Source organism: Eubalaena glacialis, chromosome 9 (assembly GCF_028564815.1).
Source record: "Eubalaena glacialis isolate mEubGla1 chromosome 9, mEubGla1.1.hap2.+ XY, whole genome shotgun sequence".
Lineage (NCBI taxonomy): Eukaryota > Metazoa > Chordata > Mammalia > Artiodactyla > Balaenidae > Eubalaena > Eubalaena glacialis.
Genome location: NC_083724.1, coordinates 6,321,266 through 6,347,014, shown reverse-complemented (window position 1 = coordinate 6,347,014; position 25,749 = coordinate 6,321,266). Strand labels below are relative to the sequence as shown.

Genomic DNA, 25,749 nt, shown 5'->3' with positions numbered 1-25,749 from the left:
ACTTTTATTTCAAAAGATACAACACATTCATAGTCTGAACATTGGAAATGCAACCTTGCTACAGCAAAAATGTATTCCTTCCTCGTTCATCTCCCACGGGACTCTTGGCTTGGCAAATGCTGCAGCACCGAGAAGGAGAGTTGTCAGAAGGGGATGGGCAGGTGGTTCCGAATGGCATCTCAACACCAGCGGGATGAGGTTTTCTTGCCAGAGGGATGTTGTGTTAATGGAATGGAGAACAAGGTTTCTTTTTTCCATCGTTAACTTTCAGAACCATACTCTGTGCCCAGTGGAATGTGCTCGCTCACAGTTGCACTTTGGATGTCAACCACAGACGTCCCGATAGAGACGGTCAAAACTTTATCCCACTGTAATCGCTCAGTCCACCGACCTTCAACTCGGAGCCAGCACGGCCAGCTCTGCCTATTCATATTCGCGGCCCAACGGCATCCTCGGCTCCATGCCACCAGGGCCAGGGGACTGCTCAGAGCCAGCCCCCCGGGGGAGGGGGCTGAAACGCAACGTCCGCCAGGGAGCTACACCAGCAACAGTGTTCTCTTCTTCACTGGGACTTGCTTTTGGTCACCTCCTTTTTGACACCATCCAGAATTTTGCTTCAGCAAAGTTGGAAATCAAAAGTAAGCACCCACCTAACCAAACCCACCGCTATTATAATTCCTGTTATAATTCATTATACTAATACCCACACCTTCTCAGCGTCTTGGTCTTTGAGGCTCGAGGAGAAGATAGGAATGGAAACGGCGGGGTGGGGGGGGAGCGGGTCACGGAGGAGCCCTTTCTGGGGTGCTCTGGCCCCTTCACCCCCGGCCGAAGCAGAAGCTGAAGCCGCCTTTCTTCCTGCTGTAGCTGTTGAGCTCCTCTGCCAGGGTCCCTAACAGGCCACCAGCTTTCTCGCCGTCACCCAGAAGGAAGCCGGTGGCCTCACTGCCATCGTCCTGCTGCCTCCCGAGCCTCAACTTGAAGCCGGCACACGCTCTGCCCAATGTCTGCAGCTCCTTGGCCATGCCGAGCAGGGCGTGTGGGTGTGGCGCTCTCGGCCACCCAGGGGAGCCCCAGGGGAAGTGGCGTCCCCCCGCCAGGTCGGCCCGGCTCATTTCGCCTCCAATGCCACCCACGGCGTCCACGGGCTCTTCTGTGTCCAGCACAGGAAAGCAGGCACCCAGCGGCAGGAAGAGGAGGTAGGGCAGCGAGTAAGGGCTCATCATCTGGTCCAGGGGAGAGAGAGGAGGGTTACATGCTGCACTCCTGGGCCACAGCCCACTTCCCAGGGCCCAGGCAGCCATCAAAGGCGTAAGCTGGTGGCTCGGCTGAGCCCAGCTCGCAGGCAGCGAGAGGAAGTGTCACCCTGTCGGGGGACCAGGCCTTTGTTGTCTTAGCAGGCTCAGGAGCCGAGCACACCAATTAGGCTGGTTCTCCCTCTCCTTCAATCTTTGACGACCTTGGCAACTGAGCACTCTTAACACCACTGCTGCTGGGATGGCTTACAGACAGCCCCGGGAGAGCCGAGCAAATTTGGGCTCATTCTTCCTGTATTATAATTACTGACTCTTGGGCCATATCATCTCAGAGCCGTGGGCTAGAAAGTTAATAGCATCAATCCCTCTTAGTTTTCAACTTGATGATGAATGGGTCTGGTTAAGCTGTATAGCCGGGACGCTCTGCTAATGTCTCTCTGATGTGGAGACGAGTTGCTCCTGAAAGCAGGCCTAACTCAGACGTCCCCCTGGAGAGGAGTGGCCGCCAGTACCTGCTGAGCACCACCTGTGTGCCAGGCTGTGAGCGAAACCTCTACGTGCACGGTTGCACTTTATCTTCACGATAAACCTTATTTTAGGCACGGTTATTCCCATTTTTTTCAGGCAAGAGCTCTGTCAGAAAGGCTAAGAGATTGTGCCCAGGCCACACAGCTAGAAAGTGGAGGCTCTGGGGTTCCTGATCCTAATGGCCAGGGGGCTTGTTGGCGTGCCAGGCCTGTGGGCAGTGCTTTCCGTCCGTACCTGATACTGTCCCTCCTACAGGAGGGCGTCCCTTATCCCCTTTTACAGAGGAGGGAGCAGTCTCAAAACAGGTGACTTGCCCAAACTTGTCACAGTTTTGTAAGTGACAGAGCTGGGATGCTAGCCCAGGTCTAATTGGGCCTGATGCAGGAATTGCCACTCTACCCCAAGGATGGCGGTCCATGGGGGATTTGAAACACAAATAGAGCTTCCCAAAATGCCCCTGCCTTGGCAGTAATTGCTCGTTCCCTCGCAAAGGAAGCCTTTTTGGTAACGACCACGGTGAGTTTGTGCCGGCTGGTCCTCTGAGGAGTAGAGCCGAGGCTAGAAGAAAGAGAGTGGGTTCTGGAGAAGATAGCGCAGACTCCCAGAGCTCTTTCCGGCAGTGGCTCCCTTGAAGACATTTCAAAGTGTACTCAGCCAGAAAGCTTAAAAAAAATAAATCATAAAAGCAGCCCTCCTCTTCCCAAATCCAATCCTCCTAAGCTTCCCTCATCCCCTGAGGCTGGAGCAACCTCTCACCTGCTTCAGGGAAGCCTCTCCATCGGGGCCTGGATGGAGTGGGGGCTTTTCACAAGGTGTTTCCTCCCCATAGAAAGCAATGCAGACAGCTTTTGGACCGGATGGAATTCCATCTGGTGGATGAATCCACCTGCGAAGGATGGCCTCTGGGTCTCAAGAAGGGGGGCATCTTGATGCACAGAAGGAAGTGACACTTCTCCCCTTTGGGAGGGACCATGGACCTCTTCAAGAACCTAGTGGAAGCTTGGGACACTCAACACCGAAAATTGGGCCCCAGCACAGATGCAAGACCAGGGGCCAAGCCCTGGAGGGCACCTGTGGCCAATCTCTGCGCTGCTCTGGGCTGCAAGGTGAGGTGCTGGTCTCCACCTCTCTGGGCCTTCCCAGCCCCGTGGGTCCCCGTGGTTCCTACTGCCCATGCCCAGCTCCTGAGCTGGAGGAGGGCCTGCGTGGGGTTCCTGCTGGGGATGGAGCGGCTGTACTCACCATGCTGTAGGCCTGCTCCCAGGAGGGCAGCTGGACCCTGGGCCGGGCTGGGCAGAGATGCTCTGGGTTCCCGTCCAGGAGGTGTGGCTCCGGGTTCTCCCTGCCTTATACAGGCCCCCTGGGTGCACGTGTGTGGCGCGCCCTGATTGTTGCACATTCCTGACCCTGGGATTCCATTGGGGACCTGGTGGTGAAGGAGGGCGCAGTGTGGACCACATTGATAAAAGACCCAACACAAACAGGATGTGGTCTGATGAGAGGGCCAGACGGGGCTGCCCGTTGCCCAGAGGCCCGTCTTGTTCGGAGGAGCGCGGGGGGCAGCGTCGTTACCTATGAGTCACAGGCATGGCCCTTGAGTACCCTTGGAAGAGGCGTCCGAGCCCACCCTGCAGAGCCCTAACAGTCCTGCCTTCGTGGGGTCCGCCTTGCACTCACTGCTCACACAGCTGCTGCCCAGCCAGCACCACCGCCCCGTGGGCTCAGGAGGTCAGATGGCTGTGAAGCCAGCCCTGGCCTTTCACTCTGGTTCGGTGTGAAGTTGTGTTCGGTGCCATAGCCCACCTGCTCTGGAGCCTTATGAGGGGCATCCGGCGCCAAGAGGCTGAGCTGGGCAGTGGGAGAGGGCGCGGAGGGGGTTTGGCGAGCCCCTCTCTCAAGCCCACGGCCCCCGAACCACGGTAGGTTTGCTCCTTAGGAGGGAAGCTCAGTCTTCCCATCACCACAGCCCCAGGGCCTGGCTCGGTGCCTGCGGCCCACTTGGGAAAGGACAGACGGACCAGCGAGTGTTTTCAAAACTCGTCTGCCTCTCTCACGTGAGTCGTGGAGGTGAGGCTGTTAACCCAGGGCAGGGTTTGTCAAGGGCTGGGTGAGGGTCCTGGTCACGGAGGACACCAGCGTGTCATCTCCCCAGGTGAGCTTACGGGCCAGGATGGGGCGCATCACGAGTTGTCACCTGCACCGCACCCCCACGGTGGGCTTTGGGGCTGGAGGGTTAGCACCGAGTCCCTGTGGGATCCACGCTGGTCCAGGCGTGGCCACAGCCAGGCATCTTGCTCACGCCTCAGGGCGCCCACCCCCCGACTGTTCACAGCAAAGTCTGCTGCATCCCTCCCCCTGCACCCGTGTGACCGCAGAGCGTCCCTGGGGTCTGCTGCGGGCACAGGGGGCTGTGCGGCTAAGCCAGGGCACGGTCCCCGTTGGGCAGAGCGCTCTGCGGAGTGCTCTCCGGCCACCAGCCAAGGGGCAGGGCCGGCGCCCAGGACAGGGAAGCGCTGCCCATGGGTGCCCTGCGGACTGGTCCAGCCGCCCACAGACCCAGGAGCACCCCTCCCCTGCCCGTCCCCTCCTCCTGTCCCACCGCTGCTGGGAGACCAGCAGATGCCGAGAGGGCCCAGCGCTGCCCCAGCCTCTGCTTCTCGCCGGGCCTAGATCTTCCCTCCGCTGAGAGCGAGCAGGTGCTTGGCGAGGCTGCGGCCACCCTGCAGTTGTCTGGGGGTAGCCGCGCGGGCCAGGCTGGGGACTGAGCACAGAGGATTCCGTCTCCAGGGCCCCCATCCAGCTGGCCTGTCACCTTTGCCTGTGGGGTCGAGGGAGTGGAGGGACCGAGGGGCGGAAAATCACCCCCCACGGGAATAGACGGCCTCGAAGACCCTTCCCCGCCCCCAGTGCCCTGAGAGGGGCCAGAGTCTTTACCCCCTCATGGTGAGAGGGTGGGGAGACTGAGGGTCCCAAGTCAGAGCCCTGTCCTGCGCTCCCCTCTCCGGCCCCGTCTGAGGCAGGAATGAGGTCAAGAACAGGCAGAGAGCGTGGGCTGCCTTTGGACCCCTCGGGATGGGGTGGGGTGCACTCTGGGTCCCTTGGCAAGGGTGAGGGCTTTGAGAGCAGGTGAGGGCAGAGGGTGCACCCATGGGCCAACCGGAGCCGGTGCAGAACCAGGGCTGCCTCTGAGGGGCTGGCGTGCGCGTGCATGCACGTATGTGCACGTATGTGCACGTGTGCGCACGTGTGTGCATGTGTGCACGTGAGATGGGAGGTGCGGTGTCATTTTATCTCCCTGGTTAGTGCTGGTTGATTGAGACACTGGGTGCTGGTTAACGATGGAGTGCAGCCTGCAGTGGGTCACCAACTCGCTGTGAGGCCTTGGGCCAGACGCTTGCCCTCTCTGTGCCTCAGTTCCCTTGGGTGTAAAATGAGAGGTTTTGGTTCCCAAGCTGCGCTCTGCGGAATTCCTCAGGGACAGCTGTGGAGAGTGGGGAGTGCAGAGGTGAGGTCGAGCCCCGAGGGCCACACACCCCCCCCCAGGAGGAAAGCTCCACTTGGCCGTTGACACATTGGGCCCCAAGAAAATTCTGCTGGGGAAACCACCACTGGCCTGGCTCCCTTCAGGACGGGGGCCTGGGGCGCTGGGAAGTGGCCATAGGAGGTCCCGAGTGTTGGGCATGGGTTGCGTGGGGGGCAAGACTGGGGGCGGGTATGACTCCTCGGCCCCAGCCCTCAAGTAGGGGCACCTGGAGCCAAGTCTGATGCCAGATTTGGTGCCAAGCTTCCCAACTCCAGGGGCTGCCAGGTGATCTCCAGAACTCCTGGCCCAAAAGATGGTTTGCAAACGCACTTCACTGCATCTGGGAAAGATTCCGTGAACCGGGCCAGAGCAGCTTGGCTTGGTGGCGGCAGGAGAGGGACCCACCTGGGAGGTGGGTGTGGCCCGTGGGGAGGTGGATGGCCACAATCACCTCAGTGACTCCCCATGGCCTGGCTCAGGGGTGTCACCCCCAGGCGTCCCTGGGGGCCTGATACGAGCCATCAGCGGGGCCGGAGGGCACGCCTGTTAGTGAGAACACTTTCTGGAGGGGAGTAATTAGTGCTGAGGATGGTCTGGGAGACCACGGGCCGCACGGCAGAGACCTCTGTCTGCACAGGCGGGCAGTGAAGACGCTCCAGCCACGGGTCCCCTCACAGGTCGGCCCGAGGCGGGACGTGGGGCACATTCACTTCCCCTGGCCCTGCGCCACGTCTCCAGCACAGGCACTCGATAAATACTGGATTTCATCACATAAACTCAGGAGATTGCTTTGTCCTTAAGCTTCAAATTGGTTTTATGAATAAACAGCCATTCGAGACTGTTTTTCTTAATAAAGAGTCTCGACTCCTCAGGACTCCAGCCCCGGACACAAGAGAGACCCACAGGGACCGACTGTGACCCTGGGGACTGTGATGGGAAGCACAGGTAGAGCGGCCTCCCCTCCACCCACGCCGACCCCCGGGGCTGCTGGCCAGGTTTGGAGCCGGCTCTGCCCAAGGGTCTCGGGCAGCTCCTGGGGGCACAAAGATGTCCGGGGAACACCGTTTCCCATGCAGAAATAATGGCGCTGGGGAGTCTGGGGAAACGGTGCAGGAGGCGTCTTGGAACGCTGGGGTGTCTGACCCACCTTGTGGGACGCTGAGCAGGGTGGGGGGCAGAGGCCCGAGTCGGTCACCACGAGACTTTATTGGAGACAGGACCACACACACGACAAGTGCACACAGGCCGCACTGGCGGCCGTGCCTGCTTTGTCCATCGCAAGCTGCGCTGGCCTCTAGCTCCCTCCGAGCCCCGCCCCTCTTCCCACCGCAGGTCTTGTGTGGAGTCAGGCAGCCTGGGGACACACCCGGTCAGAGCCCGGTTCCCCACTCCCTGTGCCCCCCGTCCCGCTGAGGTCCAACTTCAGCCCTCCGGGTTTGCCGGGTCCTGCCAGCTGCGTGGACACTCAGGGTTTGGGGACAGCCCTCTCCCTGCTAGCGGATGAAGAGACAGGCCCTGGGGAGGCCCCAGCCACTCGGACCAAAGCCTCATGTCCTTGTCTGTACATCCTCTAATGTGTCCTCCGGTCGGCATGTGGCTCCTTAAACTCCACAGGTCCGAGCCTTGCTCCCGTCCCGCCACCTCCTCCCTCCCCTTCTGCTGTAGGAGAGGCAGCTGGCACTTCCTGCTGATGAACCTCACGAATCCTCCGAATCCTGGGTGACGGGGTTCCCACCTTCCAGGCCGGAGGCCTGCGTGGATGAGGGTGGGTGGCCGTGGGGGACCCAGGAAGAGGTGGGCCCTGGGATATGGATATCGCTTCTGCCCCAAGACAAACATTATACAACCTATTTACATGCGGCTGCAGGGGGAACATGCAATTTGAGACCTGCCCACAGCTCTGTCCTCATCTCCTGCTGACCGTGCTGAGGCCATCAGGATGGAAACCCAGCGTCCGTCCCTCCCCTGGACTCGGGGAGCTGGGGTGGCCAGCTGGGTGGCGTCCCAGAGATGTATCCAAAGTTTGCGGGGGCAAGGAAGGAGGCCATTGGCTGATCCCACAGGACCGACCTGTGCTGTGGAAAGGAACTTTCGGAAGCTTTGGGGGGATAAATGCACTGCCTGAGGATCCCAGTGTGGAGAGCACCCCTCCCCTGCTTGGCTCTCTCCTCATGGGAGAAGGAAGGAAAGGGGAGGGGGGGGATGGTCAGCCAGGTCACGTGGTACAACTGGGCCACAGGCACCCCACCATCAACTCAGGCATCGTGGGTCAGGGTTCGGGTGCAGTGACCATGGGTCCTGGGTGACCTTTGCACCCATCTGTCATCCCTCGGTCTCGGCAGAGCTGTCGCTCCCCCCGGCTTCCCCAGGGCCCCCTTCCTTCTGTGGTCACTCCCATCTCCAGTGATGGCCATTTGCGCTGAAATCACACTGTGAGCTCCTCCAGGCCAGGGCCCAGGCCTGCCTCGCTCACCTCGGCCTCCTGGCCCAGGGACTGTTCATGCTCAGCACCAGCCTGTGAAGGGATGCCCTTCAGGAAAGGGGGTGCGCTGGCCTCAGCTGTCCTCACCATGACGGGCTTTGTGCCCATTCAGCCAGCATTTGGTCCGGCCGTGTCCCCAGTGGTGCCAGGCCTGGGCTGGGACCGGGGCTGGTGCTCTCCGGCGGAAAGGAACCAGTGTCTGCAGGTCGGCCAGACACTCCTGAAAGCCACCCTCGCCCAGCCACCCGCCAGGCCCAAGCGGTGGCACGTCTGTTCCTCGGCCACGCCCTGGCACGAGCGCCCCGAGCTTCCTGATGCACACACGCATCTGTGAATCCACTAACATCACGCTCACCAGGAGTGTGTTTGATGACAGATCAGAAAGCGCTTGGCACTTTCTAAACAGTGGCTGCCGCTGTGAGGCTGGCAGCAGAGGCTCGCCCCAGCCTGGGGCGGGAGGGGGAAAAGGGGCTCTCGGGATGAGGACGCGGGGCCCATCCAGCCTCTGCTTCGTGGCTGGGGGGCCCAGCGGCCCAGGTGGGCTGTCTCTTGGTTTCTAGAGGATGGGAAAGGAGCCAGCAGGGGGGCTCTGGGGTCTTCTTACACACACCTCTGCCACACTGCCCCCTACCCGCCCGTGCCTGTGTGCTCCTGTCACCGCCCTGGTGACACTGAGCTGTCATCACCTGTTCCTTGGCCGTCTCTGATGCCAGCTGAGGGCCAGGAGGGCAGGGATGGGGTCTTGTCCAGCAAACCTTGCCAAACGCCGACAGCCAGGTGGGGCGAGAGGGGACCGGCCAGGTCACGTGGCGAGTCAGTGGCGCTCGGGGCCTTTCCTGCTGCCCCTGGCCGACTCTGAATATCATTATTGAAGCACAAAGCTTGGTGGGAGGGGAAGGGAGAGCTGAACCCCGCACTCCCCCACTTGACTGCCTTCAGGTGTCCTGTATCGGAAGCACCCCTGCCCCCCTGCCTGAGGAGGGGTCGCTGGGCTGCCCACCCTCTGGGTGGCTCTCCAGGCTGACCTCCTGGCCCCCTCAGGCCCCCTCAGGTGGGAACGTGGAAAAGCAGCCCCGCTCTTCCTGGCCGCTGGCCTTGGGAACCTGTGCCTCTTGTTGGGGGAGCAGTAACAGCACATTGGGCGTTGAGAGGATTCCGTGAGAAACGTCTCTGAGTGCCTGGCGGGCACCTCAGGCCCCCCACTTGCCCGGTGAGGCCCTCCCTGCCCCCGACTCCAGGTGGCAACACCCCCAGTCACCAGCAGGGGGCGACCTCCCCACTGAGACAGCAGTGTCCGGGCTGACCCGGTAACAGCCACCAAACCCATCTGGGTCCAGCCTTCACCCTCCAGGCCTGCTCCTAGGAGGTCCTAGGGTCCCAGGGTCCCTGCCTGGAAATCGGAGGTGGGGTGGTACAAGCCCAGCCACAGCCCAGGAAATCAAAAGGTCTTCACTGGCCCGGCCCGGCCCAGCCCAGCCCAGCGGTGCAGGCCCCGCCCCTGCCTTCCACAGGCAGGGGAATGGGGTGGGGCGGGGCTCCAGCTGCCCCGGAAAGACAGGAGGCGGGCGGGCACAACAGCCAAGGGGACTGGGGACGTCCCAGGCCTGCAGAGACAGCGGGGTGGTTCAGGGTGGGGGGCGGGGGAAGGGCTCCAGGGAACTGATCTCAGTCACCTTGGGGAGTGAGTTTCCGAAGGCAGCTGCACTCCAGCCTGGCCGAGGGGCATGGCGGGATGTGGCCACCCAGCCCATGGGCACCGGCAGCCCTTAGCACCAGCCACTCCCCAGTCCTTGGGAGAGAGGCCGGACCTCCAGGCACCAGAGGAACGAGGAGGGGTCCGGAGGGCCAGGGAGGCTGGCCTCAGACCTGACCCAGAAAGATCTGACCCTTCCCTCTGTCTGCTAAAAGGGCTCCAGGGGTGCCATCTGCCCCTCCTCTGTGTGCCCATCACTCCAGGTGTCTGGGCTGGCAAAGTGGAAGGGCTGCCAGGAGTACGTGGCAGATTCCTGGCCCAGGGAAGACAAACAGTCCAGGAGCCAAAGTCTGGGCAGGCAGAATTTGGGGTGCTCAAATTTGCCTGGCCCGCAACAGCCGGGGCAAATTGGGGATGGGGACAATGTGAAGGTGATGTGTGGCCTCACTTGTTCAGGGAGTGCTTAGTGTCGGGGTTGGCCTGGCCCACTCCATCGCAAGAGCGGGTCAGTCATGCCCCGGGCAGGCGGGGGCGTCTGAGCAGGAGCGGAGTTCGGGGTGGGCGTGGGGACGCCGGGCGGGGGTGGCAGGGGATGGCGAGGGGACGGGCGGGGGCAGGGACGGACAGCGCGCCCGTCTAGCGGTCCTCACGGACCGGCCGGATCTTCATCTCGGAGAACTTGAGTGAGTACTGCCAGCCGGTCCAGGAGGACCACTCGACGCCGTCGGCGTAGGAGGCGTGTGCGCCGCGCAGGTACTGCCCGTTAAGGTTGGATGTGTGGCAGTTGCGGTACCACCAGGCGCCGCGGTAGAAGGCCGCGCAGTTGTTCTCCGAGTGGTCACTGTCTCGGTCCTTGGTGGTGAATCTCATGCCGCTGTGCTTCAGGAGGGAGTCCCCTGCGCAGGCGCACACAGGTGTGTACTCACGGGGGCACAGGGGCGTGGATGCATCACAGCTTCCCGTACGCGATGCAGTCCCCTGGACGTGCGTCCAGGATGTGTGTGTGCACACATGCAGACATGCGCCCCCCCATATGCACACTGGTGCACACATGTGCGTGCACACCTGCCCCGCCGCCACGCTCCGTGTCCACGCAGCTCACAGGCACGCACGGTGCCGCCTTGGTGGTCCCTAAGGCTGTCCCTGCGTCTAGGCAGCCTCTCCCTCCTCCTAGCTTTGTCACACACTCCCTCTCCTTGCTTTCTTGCCTTGGCCTGAGAGGAGAGACACAGCCCAGAGGGGGTCTAGAGGCTCAGCAGAGCCCAGACTCCAGATGTCCTGATTCCTGGCTCTGGGCTCACTTTGTTCATCTGCAAAATGGGTGATTTTGCAGGTGAGGCCCTGCAAGCTTCACGTGGCTGGTGTGAGGACCAGTGGGGACTGGGAGGTGGCAGTGAGAAGCCTTGATCCTGGCCCCTGGCCTGGAAAGACCTCCTTTGTCCTCCCAGCTGGGGAGACTGCTGGGCTACCCTTGCCCTTCCCCATCCCCGCTGTAGCCTGGAGCCCTACCTGCAGTGCCCGAGTAGTCGGCCACAGTGAGCGGGTACCCGTCTTCCTCGGGGTCCACAGAGAACAAGCCCACGCCAAAGCTCCCATAGTGGGCGTAGGCTGTGCCATTGTCAAAGTCCTCCAGGTCCACGTGTAACTCATAGGCTGCCTGTGTGGTCAGGGCGTGGATCCTCTTGAGCCCTGGAATGGGGGAGAGAACGGTGGGAGAAGTTGGGGGGGCCTAGGTAGTGACCTCCCCAGAGAGAACCAAGGAGAGAAAAGAGTTAAGCTCACGTGGCTGGTGACAGAAAGGGACAACCACCACCAAGTGTATGCTGTCAGTCCTGGGCTGCTTCCTTCTTCCTGCAGGCCTGTGTTTGGCAGGAAACAGGACTGACAGTTTTTCACGTTTCATGTTTTCTGTGCTCGCTTTAAGTCAGGCTGTGCTTTCCAAATGTTTTAAGCTGAAGGCTGGTAGAAAGACTGCAGGAATCAGGAAGAGTCTGGAAACTCTTCTGGATTGGGGGTGATGGCACCTTTATCTTCTCTGACACTCTGGGCTCCAGCCAGATGGGATCTGGTACTCATATGCACTTCCCTGGCCTCTGAGCCTTTGCACATGCTGTTCCCTCTGCCTGGGACACTTGGCCCTACTCCTCCTCACCTGGCTACCTTCTGTTCATTTTCAGGTCTCACTTCCTCAGGAAGGCTGCCTGACCTCCTGTGGAGGTTGAGGACCTCTGCCAACCCAGGTGCCCCCATCGGTGTTTATCATTCTGGTCCTGGCTGCCTATTTCCTTGTCGGGCTTCCCCCCCACCCCGTGTGGAAGCTCCATGAGAGAGCAAGACGACTGTCCCGCTCACTGTAGAATCCCACCATCTGAGGGTGGGTCCAGCGCACAATAGGTGCTCAATAAATGCTGGCTTCGTGGATGAGAGGCAGAAGACCATGCCCGCTGCCATCTCTGGGGCCTGGCTCTGGATGCCCCCTCATCACCCCTGCCCCCTTCCTCCCCTCCTCGGTCCTCCTGCGCCCACCTTGGGGTCTCACACCAGGCCCTCCCCCTCCCCACACTCACTCACACTCAAGGTGCTTCCCTGCCGGTTTGATTACCTCTTGATTAAGAGGGCATTTAATTAAATGCCTTACAAGTTATCAGCACTGAGTGACATTTCATCAGCCGCTCCACACCGCCACCCCCCCCCCACCCCCCCCCCCCCCCCCCCGCCCGCTTTCCTTTCCTGCATGAGTCAGCGTGTGCACGCCCCTAGGGCGTGAGGGCTGTATGGCCCCCTCCCCACCCAGCCCAGAAGAAAGCCTCTGGTCCAGGGTCCAGGTCCAGGGCAAAGGAGAAGGAGCCATGAAAAGAGCAACAGCCGTACAGACAGCAGACCCGCCAGAGCCTCAGAGCATCCACCCGCATTCCTCACCGAGGACCCGGCCTCGGGAGCATAAGGGCCTCGTCTCCCTGCCTCTCTCGCTCCTCCCTGGGCTGGAGGCTCACAGCAAGCTGCTGTCCCCCTCTAGGTCCCAGGCTGCACACCTGTGGAGGGAGGGCCAGAGGGCTTTCCAAGCTGTAAAGGGCAGACTATAGGCAACACTGACAACAGCTGCCCCCCTACCTGGACAGCACTTACAAGTGCTAGGCACTGCTATGAGCGCTGCACATGGGTTAATGAAGCCAGTGGGATTAGAACAAGTCCAGTTTAATTAAAGTGTCCCTGTACAGCTCTTAGAACAGTGCCTGGCCCATTGCACACATTAGCCAGGTGTTTGCTGCTTCTGTCAGGATTCAATGAGGCAGGTGCTATTATTATCCCTGTTTTATAGGTGAGGAAAATGAGGCCCTGAGAGGTTAAGGAACTGGCCCAGTTCACACAGCTGGTAAGTGGCAGAGCTGGGATCTGAACCCAGGCAGACTTGCCCAGACTCTGTGCTCTCATTCAGTACTTTTTTTTTTTTAAGGTATTTTTCCCCCAACTTTAGAACTCTATTTATTTATGTTTTCAAAATGGACACTGCTTTACATCATCATCATGAAAATAACGCATGGTCTTTCAAAGGAACAAAATCCAGTAGTACGTGAAGAATGAAGTGAACATGTATCTTCCCAACTCATCATCTTTTGTAAACAATTATTTAGAATTAACTACTGTTAACAAGTTGATTGACATACTCCAAGACATTTAAAACATCTCATTCAGTTCTTGCCTAGGACAAATAATCTGATCCAGGAATAGGGCAAGAGGGAGAGCAGCCCAGCGGGGATGCTGGAAGATTCCTTTCCCCACCACTGAGTGGTCGCTGGTGCCCATCATTAGCACCCCACTCCTCCGGGCAAATCAGGGCTCCATGCGCGGTCCCAGTGCCCACGAGGGTGCCCTGAGGGAGGGCCGGGTTCCTCTGGGATTTGGTCCCCCTCGCCTCTACCCTTCTTCCCCTGAAGGCCACCTCCCTCCCTGCCTCTACCTCCCTCAGTCTTTACTCTCTGGGTTTCTCCAGCCCTTGTTGATCTGCCAGGATGCTCAGAACCCTGGGGGTGAGCCAAGATCCAACCCCATCATCTATCAGAGTTCAGATCACAGACAGTGGGGAGGAAGACCCTGGTGGAAGACTACTGAGATGCCCATCATCACCCCAATGAACTCCCAGATGGATTAAAGATCTGAACCTACCACCTAACACTGAAAAAGCATTTTAAAAATACTCCTATTTTTTAAATTTTTATTGATATAAAACTAGGAGGGGAAAGCAGGGCCTAAAACTCAGAAGATATGAGGGAAAAGATTAGCAGAATTGACTACATAAAAATCGAAAACTTCTAGGAAATAAGCAATAATGTTACCAAAAAAAAAAAAAAAAAAAAGCTGAAAGACAAATGACCAGGAGTAACTATGTATCATGTGTATCTGACAAAGAATCAATCACCTTAATATATAAAGAGCTCCCATAACTCAATAGGAAAAGACAAAACACGCGATGAGAAGGTGACAGGAGAGTGTGGAAAAGCAGAGGCAGGGAACAGTGCAGGGCAGTCGAGGGCTGGGCTCAAGTTGACATTCTCGTCAGGGCTCCCTGTCTGTCAGGAGCTAATCAAGACCCCGCTTAAATGCTTCTCCCACACTCGGTGGCTGCCGACAGATTTCAATTAAGATGCCAGGAGTGGCAGAGGCACCAGTGCTGCTCCAAGGGGGTGGGTGGTGCTGCAGGAACAGGGTCCCCACCTGGCCAACCTCTCCCTATCTTTATACACCCACCTGGGTGTGGGGGACGGAGAAGGGACTCCCCACCTGGAAGCTTCTCTCCCCTGACCCCTATCCTGCCCTGCTTTCATTCACTCAGTTCAGAGTATGGTTCAGAGCTTGGATGGACTCCAGCGCGTGAACCCTGCTCAGGCTTCCCCGACCCCAACTCGTGCGCGTGCACACACACACACACACACACACACACACACACCAGCCTATGACTTGGGTCACTTGCCACCTCTCTCAGCCTCAGTATCTTCATCCCTAAAAGGAGAGGACACAGCAGTTCCATCCCCCTTGGGTGGGCATGCGGTGTCAGGGCTGATGTATATAAAATGGGCTGAGCGCACAGCAGGAGTGCGGTACGTAGGGGCTGAGGTCACGAGGTCCATCTTGGGGTGTCTGGCCTTTCCTGTGGCCGGTGCTCGCCTGGGCACTGGGGACACAGTGGAGGTCAGGGCAGAGAGGGTCCTGACCCTCTCATGGACTCCAGGTGGGAGGGAGATAGACATTAAGCAAATGACAGTGCAAAGCAGGTGCCTCTGTGCCCAGGGGAGTGGGCACGCATCTGGATCCCGCCCCTGGGACCCACCTTCTCCTGGGTTACCTGGGACCCTCCTGACCCCCACCTGGAGCCCAGACCTTGGCACCCAGCGCCCCCTGGTTAGTGCTCCCGGCCAGCCACGTGCCTCCACCTTGCTCTCCCCTCCTCCCCTCCTGCCTGGCTGGGGAAGATTCCCGAAATCCGTGCCCAAGAAAGCTGAAGGGGGACAGGTATGCCGTGAGGTGTTCAAGGTCATTCAAACAATGCTCGCGGGGGGGGGGGGGGCATGTGGCTCCAATGACGTGTTTATTTTATGTTAAAAATATAAATGGGAGATGACTGCTAAAGGGGCACAGGGTTTCTTTTGGGGGTGGAGAAAATGTTCTGGAATTAGATAGTGGTAACGGTTGCACAATTCTGTGAATATACTAAAAACCAGTGGGACTTCTCTGGCAGTCGAGTGGTTAAGACTCCGCGCTTCCAATGCAGAGGGTGCGGGTTTCATCCCTAGTTGCGGAACTAAGATCCCACATGCCGCGCAGCGTGGCCAAAAGAGAAAAAAAAATGATAATAAAAACCACTGAATTGTGCCCTTTAAAATAGTGAATTATATTTCAAACAAACCAAAAAAAACCCAAACCTGACCTCAGGCCACAGCTTCCTCCCAAATATATACATGACCTCCGACCTGCGATGTTTATGGATGTTATTCTTTAGAATGAAATTATGTGAGATATTTACATTTTAAAATACTGAGTGAATTTAAAGATAAATAGTAAGTAAATAATAGTGATAATAATAATATTAACATAAGCTCATTGAGCCCTTACTTTGTGCCAGGCAAGGAATACGTGCCAGCCCCGGGACCGTGGGCGCTGTGGCCAGGAGCACCGACTGGCCGCTCTTTTGGAAGATGCGCCCTCGGTGTCCAGAGCACAGCATCGGGCAGTGCTGACCCCCAAGCGCAGGGCAGCACTGGGGTCGTCCTGGTCCTCCAGCACCTGGAACAGTGCCCTTGCACTGGCCACAGCTGCCTGACCCAGGACAGTGACCAGGTCCCAGGGCGTCCCCGGCAGGAAAAGCACACATCTCTGCGGGACACCCCACCCCCTCGGCGAGCGCACCGCCTTTGGTTTCGTGCTCGTGGAGCTCCTTCACACTGGACGCACTGATCCCCTCTGCACGTAGCACCAGGGAGACCCGGACGGCATCCACGTGAGGACGGGGCTCGGATGTGACAGGGTGTGGTGCACAGGGAGAGGGCAGGCCACCCCGCGGGCCGGGCATCAGGAGTCTCACCTAGCCAGTGCTCGCCCGTGAGCTTGCCGAAGCCATCCCGGTACGCCTCCCAGCCTCTGAAGAAGTTCACGGAGCCGTCCTCCCGGCGCTGAAACACCTGCGAAGCGAGGAGGAGGATGGAGAGCTAGCTCCAACCTTCCCAGGACCCCACGTGCGTCCCCCTGCCCCACACTCTCCCTTCGCCTGCCTGCTTGGGGACAGCAGGGGCTGGGCCTCCATTTCCCTCAGCAGCTCCCACCGGGCCCCGGAACAGGGCAGGGACTCGGGAGTCTCGTGGTGGCCCGAGGGGGGACTGACCAAGTGCCCCCAGGCCCTGAAACGTCCCCTCCAGAAGGAACTGGGGTGGGCTGGGGTGCAGTGGAGGAAGCCTGGCTTCCAGGCCCACCTCTGCCGCCTCACTGTGGCACCATGGACGGGTCCCATCCCTGCTGGGGCTTCAGTTTCCTCACTGGTCAAATAATAAGGGGGTGAGCAAGGGTCCCTGTATCTTTTCCCAGGTCAAAACAAAACTGAATAAAACCCCATTCTCAAGTTTTTAAAACCCGATAACACACACACACACACACACACACACACACACCCCCAGGCCTGGCCGCCAGAGCTCTGTCTCTCGATACGCCTCTGCTGCAGTCACGCACTGCACATCCCCCTGTATAAAGAGCCTGGGCAGGGGATGAATGGGGGCTTGGGAAAGCAGAGCCCCGGCCACCTCTCAGGGGAGGACCAGGAGTCCACAGCCAGCGGGGGTGTGACTCGGGTACTGACAAGCAGCCCAGCTGCCTCTGTTCTTCATTTTAATAACATTCTTGATTTGGGAGTCGGGAATCCCATCGGTTAAATTGCTTCGAAATAAGTACCACGCTGGTCCAGGCCAGAGCTGCCTTGAGTCTGTACAAGATCCGCTGACAATCCTGTTCCCAGCTCGCCCCCCCCGCCCCCCAACTCTTTCTGTCTAACAAGCGTTTTTCTTGCTCCTTTGCAGAGGGAGGCAGCATCCGCCCTCAGCACCCCCATCCGCGCCCACGTTGGAGGTGTCAGAGATCTGGCTGCGGCACCAGCGAGTCGCCCGTTTCATCCTTAAGCAGCCTGATTTCTGCCGCCCGGAGCTGCGTCTGCCCGCAGCTCCGCATGTGTCCGCGGGGACCCATCTGTCACAGCGCTTGGGCAGCTCTGACCTCAGGTGGCAGGAGGGAGGCGACACCTTTTTTTCTTGTTTCGCTACCTGCAACCTGGCCCAGCCCTGACACGTGAAAGCCCTCAGAAGGGACGGGCGCGGAAGGAAATTCGATCAGGCTCAGAGATCTGAGAGCCTGCGGAGAGTGGTATTGATGGCTGCAGATCGGGACCCTGAGCACGCGCCCCTTGAAAGGCCTGATCCTGGCAGAAGCTCAGATGCTCCCCCGAGAAGGCATCGGACAGCGGAGCCTGTTTCTGCAGGAGGCGGCGGGGGAGAGGGGGGCTGGAGGGGCCGGGGAGGGGGGATGGGGGCAGTGGTTACAAACCTGGGCTCTAGAGCTCGGGCTCTGCCCCTTACAGCACCGGCCAGTTACCCCACCTCTCTGAGCCTCAGTTTCCACATCTGTAAGATGGGGACCCCGGCGGCACCTCCCCCATCGGTGACCCACCGAGAGTAAGCTCGGGGCCCAGCACACCGCAGATGCTCAATCCACACCAGCCAAGGAGACCCACAGCCTCGGGATGCAGGCCGGCCAGGGCCACCCCTCCTCCCCCTCCCTCAGCCCCTGCCTCAGGCCACACCCAGCCCCTCCTTCCAGACTTGGGCCCTTCTCCTCCCGAGCCTCCCGTCCCAGGGCACGTCCCCAAGCCTCGCTGATGCGCTCAAATGTTCCACTGAGCATCTCCATGTCAGGAGCAAGGTGGGGAGACCGAGTCAGGGCCCTCGGGGCAGAGGAACACGGGGAGAGGCCTGGCTCAGGGGACCCCCACCCAGGCAGGAAGTAGGACTGGTCTGACAGTGGCGTGTGGCCAGCGGGGCCGGCATCTGGGAAGGAATCCAGGGTGGCCCTGAGGAAGGGCCGGGTCCTGGGCCCCGCATTTCCCAAGGTGTGGTCTGGGAAAATCATTCCTCCCTCCGCAGCCCCGCGCCCCGGGCCACGCTCTCCTCGCCCACTGATCAGCCCACCTCCCGGGACCTCAACGAGGAATAAATTACCGAGTGGCTGGTAGTAGTATTGCCATCGTTATTGTTGTTCCTGTTCCTGCTATTATGAAGTAGAAGTGGGGTTACCACGCTTCCAGGCACGGGCAGGACCCCCAACCCCAGAAATGGGGACGGACGGGCAGAGCGGCCAAGACCGGCTGGGGCTGAGAGCTGACCACAACAGACGCTCGGGGTAAGTCTTCCCTGCCCAGCAACACGCATGTCTTTACCCCAACCCTGGGAGGCTGGTTCTGTGTCCCCTGACCCCCCTCCTTGTTACAGGAGACAGAAGCTCGGAAACTGGCCAGAAGTCAGGTGGCCGTGAGTGGACAGTCTGACCCACACCTCACCCCTCAGCCTGAGGCCAGGCTGGACACCCGGAGGCCAATGTCCTACCCCCCACGTCCACGCTCTCATTTGTCACTGGCCAGGGCTTCCCAAGCCTGCCCCCTTGCCTCCTTGCCAGGCCTCTCAAGCCAAGAGCTGACCTCTAAGCCACCGTCCTCGGCCCCTCTTTCCCTCTGCCCTCCGGGGCTGGGCGCCAGTAACAGGCCGGGCCCCGGCTGGGGCTCGGTCTGGGCGCATGATCAGAGGGGATGAGTGCACGTTCAAGGCCACCTGGGCCTCCCTGCCTTTCTCCTCCATCTGGGAAAGTATCTGCCATCGGCTGGGAGGGGCAGACATCCCGACGAGATGGCTCGAATCCGCACCAGCTCAGAGGCCACAGCATCATTTGCTAACGCGGGCGCTTTACCCTGAGCGGTAATGAAGCATGAACCACCCCTTGAAGACACATCCACGCCACGGCTCTGCAGAAGCGGCTTTTAGACGTTTGGACCGTGATCCAGGGAAATGCAGTTTACATCATGACACATACACTCACAGCTGTTTGTATCTGAAACAAAAGCTTCCCGAAAGGATATTTGCCTTTAAGATGAAGAGGCACTAATAGGTTCTATCCTGTTCTATTCTATTCCACTCTATTTGATTAAAAAAAATGTTGATCACAACCCATTAAGTTGATTTCTCCACCTGCCAACGGAGCACAACCCACAGTTTGATGTTGCCGGCCTTTGCCACGCGCTGCCCTGATTCCTTGGTTCAAACGCTGAGTGACTGAGCATGCTGGGCACTGGCTGGGATCTCAGACTCGAAACCCTGGCCTTGCCCTCGAGCCGACCACAGTGCTTCGTGGCCAGCAGAGGCGTGTTCCAAGTGAGCACAGGTCACCCACGGGTCCTGCAAGGCTCCCAGGAGTATGTTTCCTCTGATTCAGAGGCTCAGGGTGAACTGCAGCTGTGGCTTCAGATTTCTGGAAACCAGCTGGACTTCAGGGGACGCCGGATGGCAGGATGTCACCAACGAGAAAGCCTTCAGTTACAGAGCAAGGATCAGCCAGACAAGAAGATAAAAAGAGGGAACGAGTGAAGGATTGATCCCCCTCCTCCACCCCGCCCACAGAACAGGGGTCCCCACTTAGGCAAAAAGTGGGGGAAAGGCAGGGAAACAAACTAACAATTTTAGGGCTAAAACATTCATCAGTCTGGCTCCCGGGGCCTTCTCCCTAGGGTTCCGGCTGCAAAGTGATTGATGTAGAAACGCTTCCGCGGCCTCTTGGGCAGGTGCCACGAGTGGGAAGACAGACGGGGTGCGTTTTCTTGGTGCGGATTCTCAGAAGCCAGCAGCCTGCTGCCCGGCGTCTTCCAAGTGCCGCTTAGCGAGGCTCTGCCAGGGGCGCGCTGGGCCCACACGGCCCTGCAGATGGTGACGGGCGGTTTCAAAGGAAGGAGCGGCCGCACTTGGGGAGGCAGGAGGGAGGGGGAGCGGCAGAGCGGCTGACTCTCCCGTGTGTGTCAGACGGGGCTCCCGGGGTCTGTCTCGTGCTCAAACGGGCCCTGTCCGACCTGCTGCTTGTTTGCCACGCGGCCCAGAGTGTGGAGTCTTCCCGAGTGTCGGGGCCCGGCTCTGTGGTCACCCCAGTGCCTTCAAGGACAGTCACCGCCCTCCCCGCCACAGCCCGGGAGGGAACGGTTCGTGCTCTCATTTGTCAGATGAGAAGACTAAGGTTTGGAGAGGTGGGGCGACCTCTGCAGAATGGGGGTGCCTCAAGGTGGGGGCCCACTGAGACCAGAAGAGGAGAGACGACTGAGGGCAGCCGAGGGGTACCCCATGGCTGAGCGGGTGGACATTGCTCCCCTACACCCATGAGCCCCCGTGGCCCTTATCATAGCTGAGCCAGACCGGCTCCAAAAAAATGCCCTGGGCTGGCACTCAGGAGACTCAAGTTCTAGCCAGACTCCAGTCAACAGGCAGTATGACCATCTAAGTCTTGGCTTCTCTCCTCTGCAAAATGACAGGTTTGCTGCTCCAGACCCCGTATGGTGTGCCTGGACTCATGGGGGACTCTGGCCCTCAGAAAGTTCACAGCCCCAGGAGAGATGGATGCACAAGCCAGCAGTCTCAGGGCAGAGCAGCTCCCAACCTGGCATGCTCTTTTGATCCTGGTGCTTCCGTTTCCTCATCTGTAAAACGGGAATTATAACAGCTCCAACCCACAAGGATAAATGTGCTGGTTGATACAGGGCATTCCATAAGGGTAACAATTGTTGTTACATTTGTTGGGAGCTCAGAGGAGGATGAGCCACCTGCTGGGGTGGTTGGGGGGGTGGTCCTAGAGGGCTTCCTGGAGGAGGAGGTGCTCAGCTGAACTGCAGATTGAACAGGGTCTGGGCAGGTGGTCAGAGGAGCTGAGGCGCAAGAGATAGAGGCGGGGTGGGTCCAAACGCTACGAGATGGGGAGGGTGTGTCTCTGCCGCCTGAGAAGGGTCCCCACGAGGCAGCATCTGAGATTTTTCCCTCAACTCTGATGAAGCTGCTGCAGAAACCAATTACAGGCATAATCGTGTTGGTTGTGCAGCTGCGGCATCCACCAGCTTCCCAGGCCTCCCGAGCAGGCGATTCCGTGAGGAGGGGTGGCGGGCTGTGGCAGAGGCGGATTCTTGTCTCTAAAGAGCAAAGAACTTGGACAGGCGAGCAAATGCAGCCCTTCAAAGGCGGCCCCTGGGGAGACTCTGCCCGCTTTCCCGGGAGACAGTCACCCCTCAGATCCTTTCTGGACACCTCTGGGTAGCACGCCCACCCCAGCCCCGCTGCCTGGGCCTGCGGCAAGAGCACACTTTCTGGACTAAGGCCGAGCTGAGTTCAAATCCCGGCTCTGCCTCTCCTGGGCTGTGTGACCTCGCACAAGTCACGGACCTTTCTGAGCCTTAGTTTCCCTCTCTGTAAAACGGCCCCACCAGCAACGCCTTGGTGACCCCTGCAGGATCACGGCAAAGATGCAATGAAGAAAAAGGTGTACGCTCAGTGGGGGTGTGGGGGACGGAGCACAGTAGGTCTAACTTCCCTCCCCTTCAGAACCAGCTGCCAAGCCCAGAAGGAAGTGGGCCCACTCCTTGTTTTTGACTGCAAATGGTACCCCTGGGCCTGGCTCCCTGCCACGTTTCCCAGGCTTGGCAGTCGGTGCCTGCCAGCTCCTGGCAAACACTGCTCAGAGCTGCCATTTATCAGATGCTGAGGCACCGGGCCGAGCTCCACGTGCATCACCCCGTCTACGTTCAAAGTTTGAGAAATCCAAACTGCTCTGGACAGAGGCAGGTTTTCTCCGACCTAATGGGTCAAGGACCAGAGGGGTGTTGTCACCAGTCGCCGTGGTCATTGTTAGCGTGTGCAGGGCTCCGAGGACTCCCCAGAGCAGTTCGGAGCCCGACAACAGCCTGGGGCACTGATGTCACGGCAGGTCCTCCTGCCACCACAGCCTGTGGGACACAGGGAGGAGACAGCACCCCTGGTGGACTCCCAAGTCCTGCTACCCGGCATCCCCAGTGCATCCCGAAGCATCCTGGCTGGGCCTGGGGAGCTTCTCATCTCTCCGGAGCCTGATCCCCCTGCTGGGCTGGGCTCTGCTCAGGTGGCGGCTTCTTTGATGAGAGAAGGATTTTCCTCCCACCTGGGGAGCTCAGGTAGGGTGGGAACAGGGCACGGTGGGAGGGGAGGGTTTCTCTCACAGTGGAGCCAATTAGAGGCCTATCTGAGCCGGCCGACCCCGCGAGGCAGCAAAATGCCTGGCAGAGAACGCAGGTCCGGGCCACTCGGCTCATGGCGCTGGGGAAAGCTGGCTTTGCTGTGGATCTGCATGGGGGCGCAGAGCAGAATCAATCCTATCGCAGGTCCCCGCGGTAGGAGATGCTGAACTGGACCCGATTTCTGTGACCCCGGCTGGTGATTATGCAAAGATGAGGGCTTGGCAATCAGGCCCAGTTAGCCGCACAGCAGAGGCGGATCTTGGTTGGGGACAAGGCTGTGCCTCGGGGCCGAGGGGCAGGACAGCAGGGGACCCAGTCTGCTGATGCCGGGCTGGACCCACCTTCCAACCATAAAACACACATGGGGCCCTGGGCATGGTCACCCTGTTCCCTAGGCCCTGAAACGTGGCCACGTGACATACAAGGGCCACCCCACTGGCTGGACGAGGAAGGGGATGCCACAAGAGGGAATGTGATCTTTCCAGTCTCACAGGGCCAGGGAGATGAAGTGGAAATGGCTGCTTCGTCCCATGCATCACCTTCCAAATAAGGAAATTTGGCCTCTGTTTTTACGAATCTTCTTCCCCTTTAAAAACACTGCTTGACTGTTAAGATCCTGCAGGGTGGAGCCAGATTCCTCTGTTGGCAGGGAATCCCCAAGGCTCACATGGACCCCTGCTGTCCCTTCCCCCTTCCCCTGCTCCTTCCCTACAGGTGAGCACCCTGTGGAGGATTCTGACTGTTCCCACCATGAAGAGCACTACATTAACCCATTTAACAGATGAGAAAAGTGAGGCTCCGAAAGGTGAAGTTACACTGCCAGAAGATGCCAACAGTCACCTGTCTGGCAAGTATTTAGGCAGCGCAGATGGTGTGCAAGAACCGTGCGGACCCCTGAGCTACAGTGGCCACCAGATGACAAGTCGCTGCCCTGTGGAGTGCAAGCCTGCCTGGGACATAGACGGGCAACACCTGGGCAGTGATTGCTTAGCTGCACCTGTGACAGGTCCAAAAAGGGAGCATGAGGGGTAGACCCAGGAGGCCTACCAAAGGACCTGGCGACCAAGCTGGGCCCCTTGCCCAGGGTCACAGGTCAGCAGGGGCCGGCCTTTCCTTCCTGCCTTCCCCCTTCTTTTCTGGGGCAGGGGTGGGGTTGGGTGTATGTCTTAGGTTCAGGAGTGGCCTTGCTGATCAGCGTGACCCTCTGTGGCCTGGGTCACTGGGGTCGTTGGTGAGTGTAGAGAGGGGCTGGGGCTCAGCCAGGGCCAGTGGCCCATCAGCGGAAAGGCCACCTTGAGGCCTGTGTCCATCTGTCCCTGACCTCATTCCCACGTGGCGACTCCCACGCCCTCAGCAAGGGTTCAGGGCCCGAGGAACTCACGCGCCCCCTCCACCCCTCAGCCCCACGTTTCTGGGTCACTCCCTCCGTGGGGAAATTCTGAGGGTGGCAGGAGCCCACTCTGCCCCCCAGGTAAAAGCCCGATTCCTATTGCACCTGCAGAAGCCACTCGACCCAGGCCCTGCCTGCCTCTCCACCTGGCCCTGGCCCCGCGAGCGCCATACACCAGCAGAACGGAGCCACTGCGGTCCCAGAACAAGCCCTGCCACCTCCCTGCTGACCCCGCACGTGTTCCCTTTGCCTGGAACACCGTTCTTGCCTCACCCCACCAGAGCTCCAAACTCCCAGTGCAGAAGCCTCTCTGGTAACCCCAGGTGGCGTGCGGGGCTCCGCAGCCCTCACACAGGTCAGCTGATGCGCCCAGCCCCCCGCCAGGCCGGCAGCGTGCTGCGGAATCTCCTGGCCTGTGGTTGGCGCCCTGTGGTTGAGTCCATGAATTGACAAGTGACACCGTGTGACAGTCAGTTCCACGGACTTGCGTGAGGCTGGGCTGCTTATTTGCTGGGTGGCCTTGAACAAATCTCTTGCCCTCTCTGAGGCTGCCCTGCTGGCCTCCAGGGGTTGGAGGAGGGCTGGCACGGTGCCAGGCAGGGCCGTGGTATATAAACTGTAAAGTGTCCCTAAGCGGGCAGGGATGCTGAGCCACATCCTCGTCCAGGCCCGGCCGGCTCTCTGAGAAGCAGGCTCCAGTTGACGTGTCCGGCCCCAGGCGTCCCGTCCGCCGGTGTTGGCACTTGAGGCCCGGCAGTTTGGACATGGGGCCTAATGAGGATGGATGGTATCGGGGTCCAGAAAGGCGGCGGCCAGCTCCCTCCCAAACCATTGAGTTTCCGAGCGATTCCGTGTGGCAGGGAGGTAAGCCTGACAGACGCCCAGAGGTATCTGGGACAAGATTGCTTTTGATGGAAGCCCAAATGGATATTAACGTCTATCGGCCTCGCAAGCACTTCTCAGCTGAGAATGGCCTTTCTCCCAGGCCAGCTGATGCAGATGTCTGAGAGGGAGAGCTGAGCAGGCCGGCGCACCTCATCGACTCTAATCGGCCCCGAAGCCCGGGCCCGAGGAATTACCTGCCTCCCGGCCCCAATCCTGATTGACTTCCCAGGAGACTGGCTTCAAGTCCACTGGAGTGGAAGATGCATGGCCCAGGCCGGCGTCTTGGTGTTTCATTTAGCCTGTCCTAACCCTTAACTCTGATTTCTGGGCTCTGGCTGGTGCATTGGAGCTGTTCTGCCCGCCGAGGGGTTCCCAGACGCAAAGGCCATAACTCAGATGTTCCGAGTTAGGAAAACAAAAGCGCTTTTAGGCCCAGAATGTGAATCCAGTACATTTAAACTCTCTCCTCTGGAGCTTGAAGAGAGGTTTAGAGGTATGTCTGTCTCGGGGTCCTCGGGGGATTCTCAGCTGCTCTCCCAGCAGCTCCTAACAGCAGGCTCTGCCCCCCGAGAGCATCTGCTTGCCCCCTGCCCACGCGCCTCGCTCGGGCCTCCCCGTCTCGCCTCCTGCTTGGATGGTTAACCACGTCGCCCTCACCCCTGCGTGCCACCATGCAGCCCCCAGGCATTTTTGCTTTGTGGCTACGTTCCCCCCGCGAAGGCAGAGTTGAGCAATTGCGACAGAGACCGTGGGAGACCAGTGGGCCGACCCTGCTCTAGAAGGGGCTTCCCAGCTGGCAGATCTGGAGACCCCTAGGTCTTCAAGCCAGGGCCTCTGCCCCGCCACTCCACCCCTTTCTCCTGGCCCTGGGGAGGTCTCAGGGCCACCTACGGCTGTCTCGCCCCTGCCTTTCCATTGCTCCCACTTCCCTCCCAGGCAGGAACCAGAAGGCGCAAGGAAATCACGACGGCTCCTTGCCAGGAGACCACCAGGGTCTCTGCTTGCAGCAGCTGTGCTCCCCCTTTTATCTCCTGCACACGCACCATCTACCGAATAACTGAAAAAGTCAGCCCTTGAACTCACATTAGCAACGGTTCATTCCAGGACCCAACCCTAGCACCCCCGGCACAACTGCTCGGGGAGGGGGTGGAGGCTCCAGCCTCAGGGAGTGG

The 25,749-nt window shown here is 59.5% G+C and overlaps 2 protein-coding genes across 2 annotated transcripts in view; both read right to left on the bottom strand.

Moving 5' to 3' along the window:
• Positions 1 to 818: 818 nt before the first annotated feature.
• Positions 819 to 1,226, bottom strand: QRFP (pyroglutamylated RFamide peptide). Its single transcript, XM_061200918.1, has one exon. It carries the CDS (start codon positions 1,224 to 1,226, stop codon positions 819 to 821), a length of 408 nt encoding a protein of 135 aa, XP_061056901.1.
• Positions 1,227 to 10,118: 8,892 nt separating this feature from the next.
• FIBCD1 (fibrinogen C domain containing 1) overlaps positions 10,119 to 25,749 on the bottom strand; it is a 28,523-nt gene continuing 12,892 nt past the window's right edge. Inside the window, exons 5-7 of the mRNA XM_061200917.1 lie at positions 16,060 to 16,156; positions 10,992 to 11,171; positions 10,119 to 10,378 (exon numbers count right to left, since the gene is read on the bottom strand). Of these exons, the coding sequence (XP_061056900.1) occupies positions 10,119 to 10,378; positions 10,992 to 11,171; positions 16,060 to 16,156 (537 nt within the window). The remainder of the gene's footprint in view (positions 10,379 to 10,991; positions 11,172 to 16,059; positions 16,157 to 25,749) is intronic.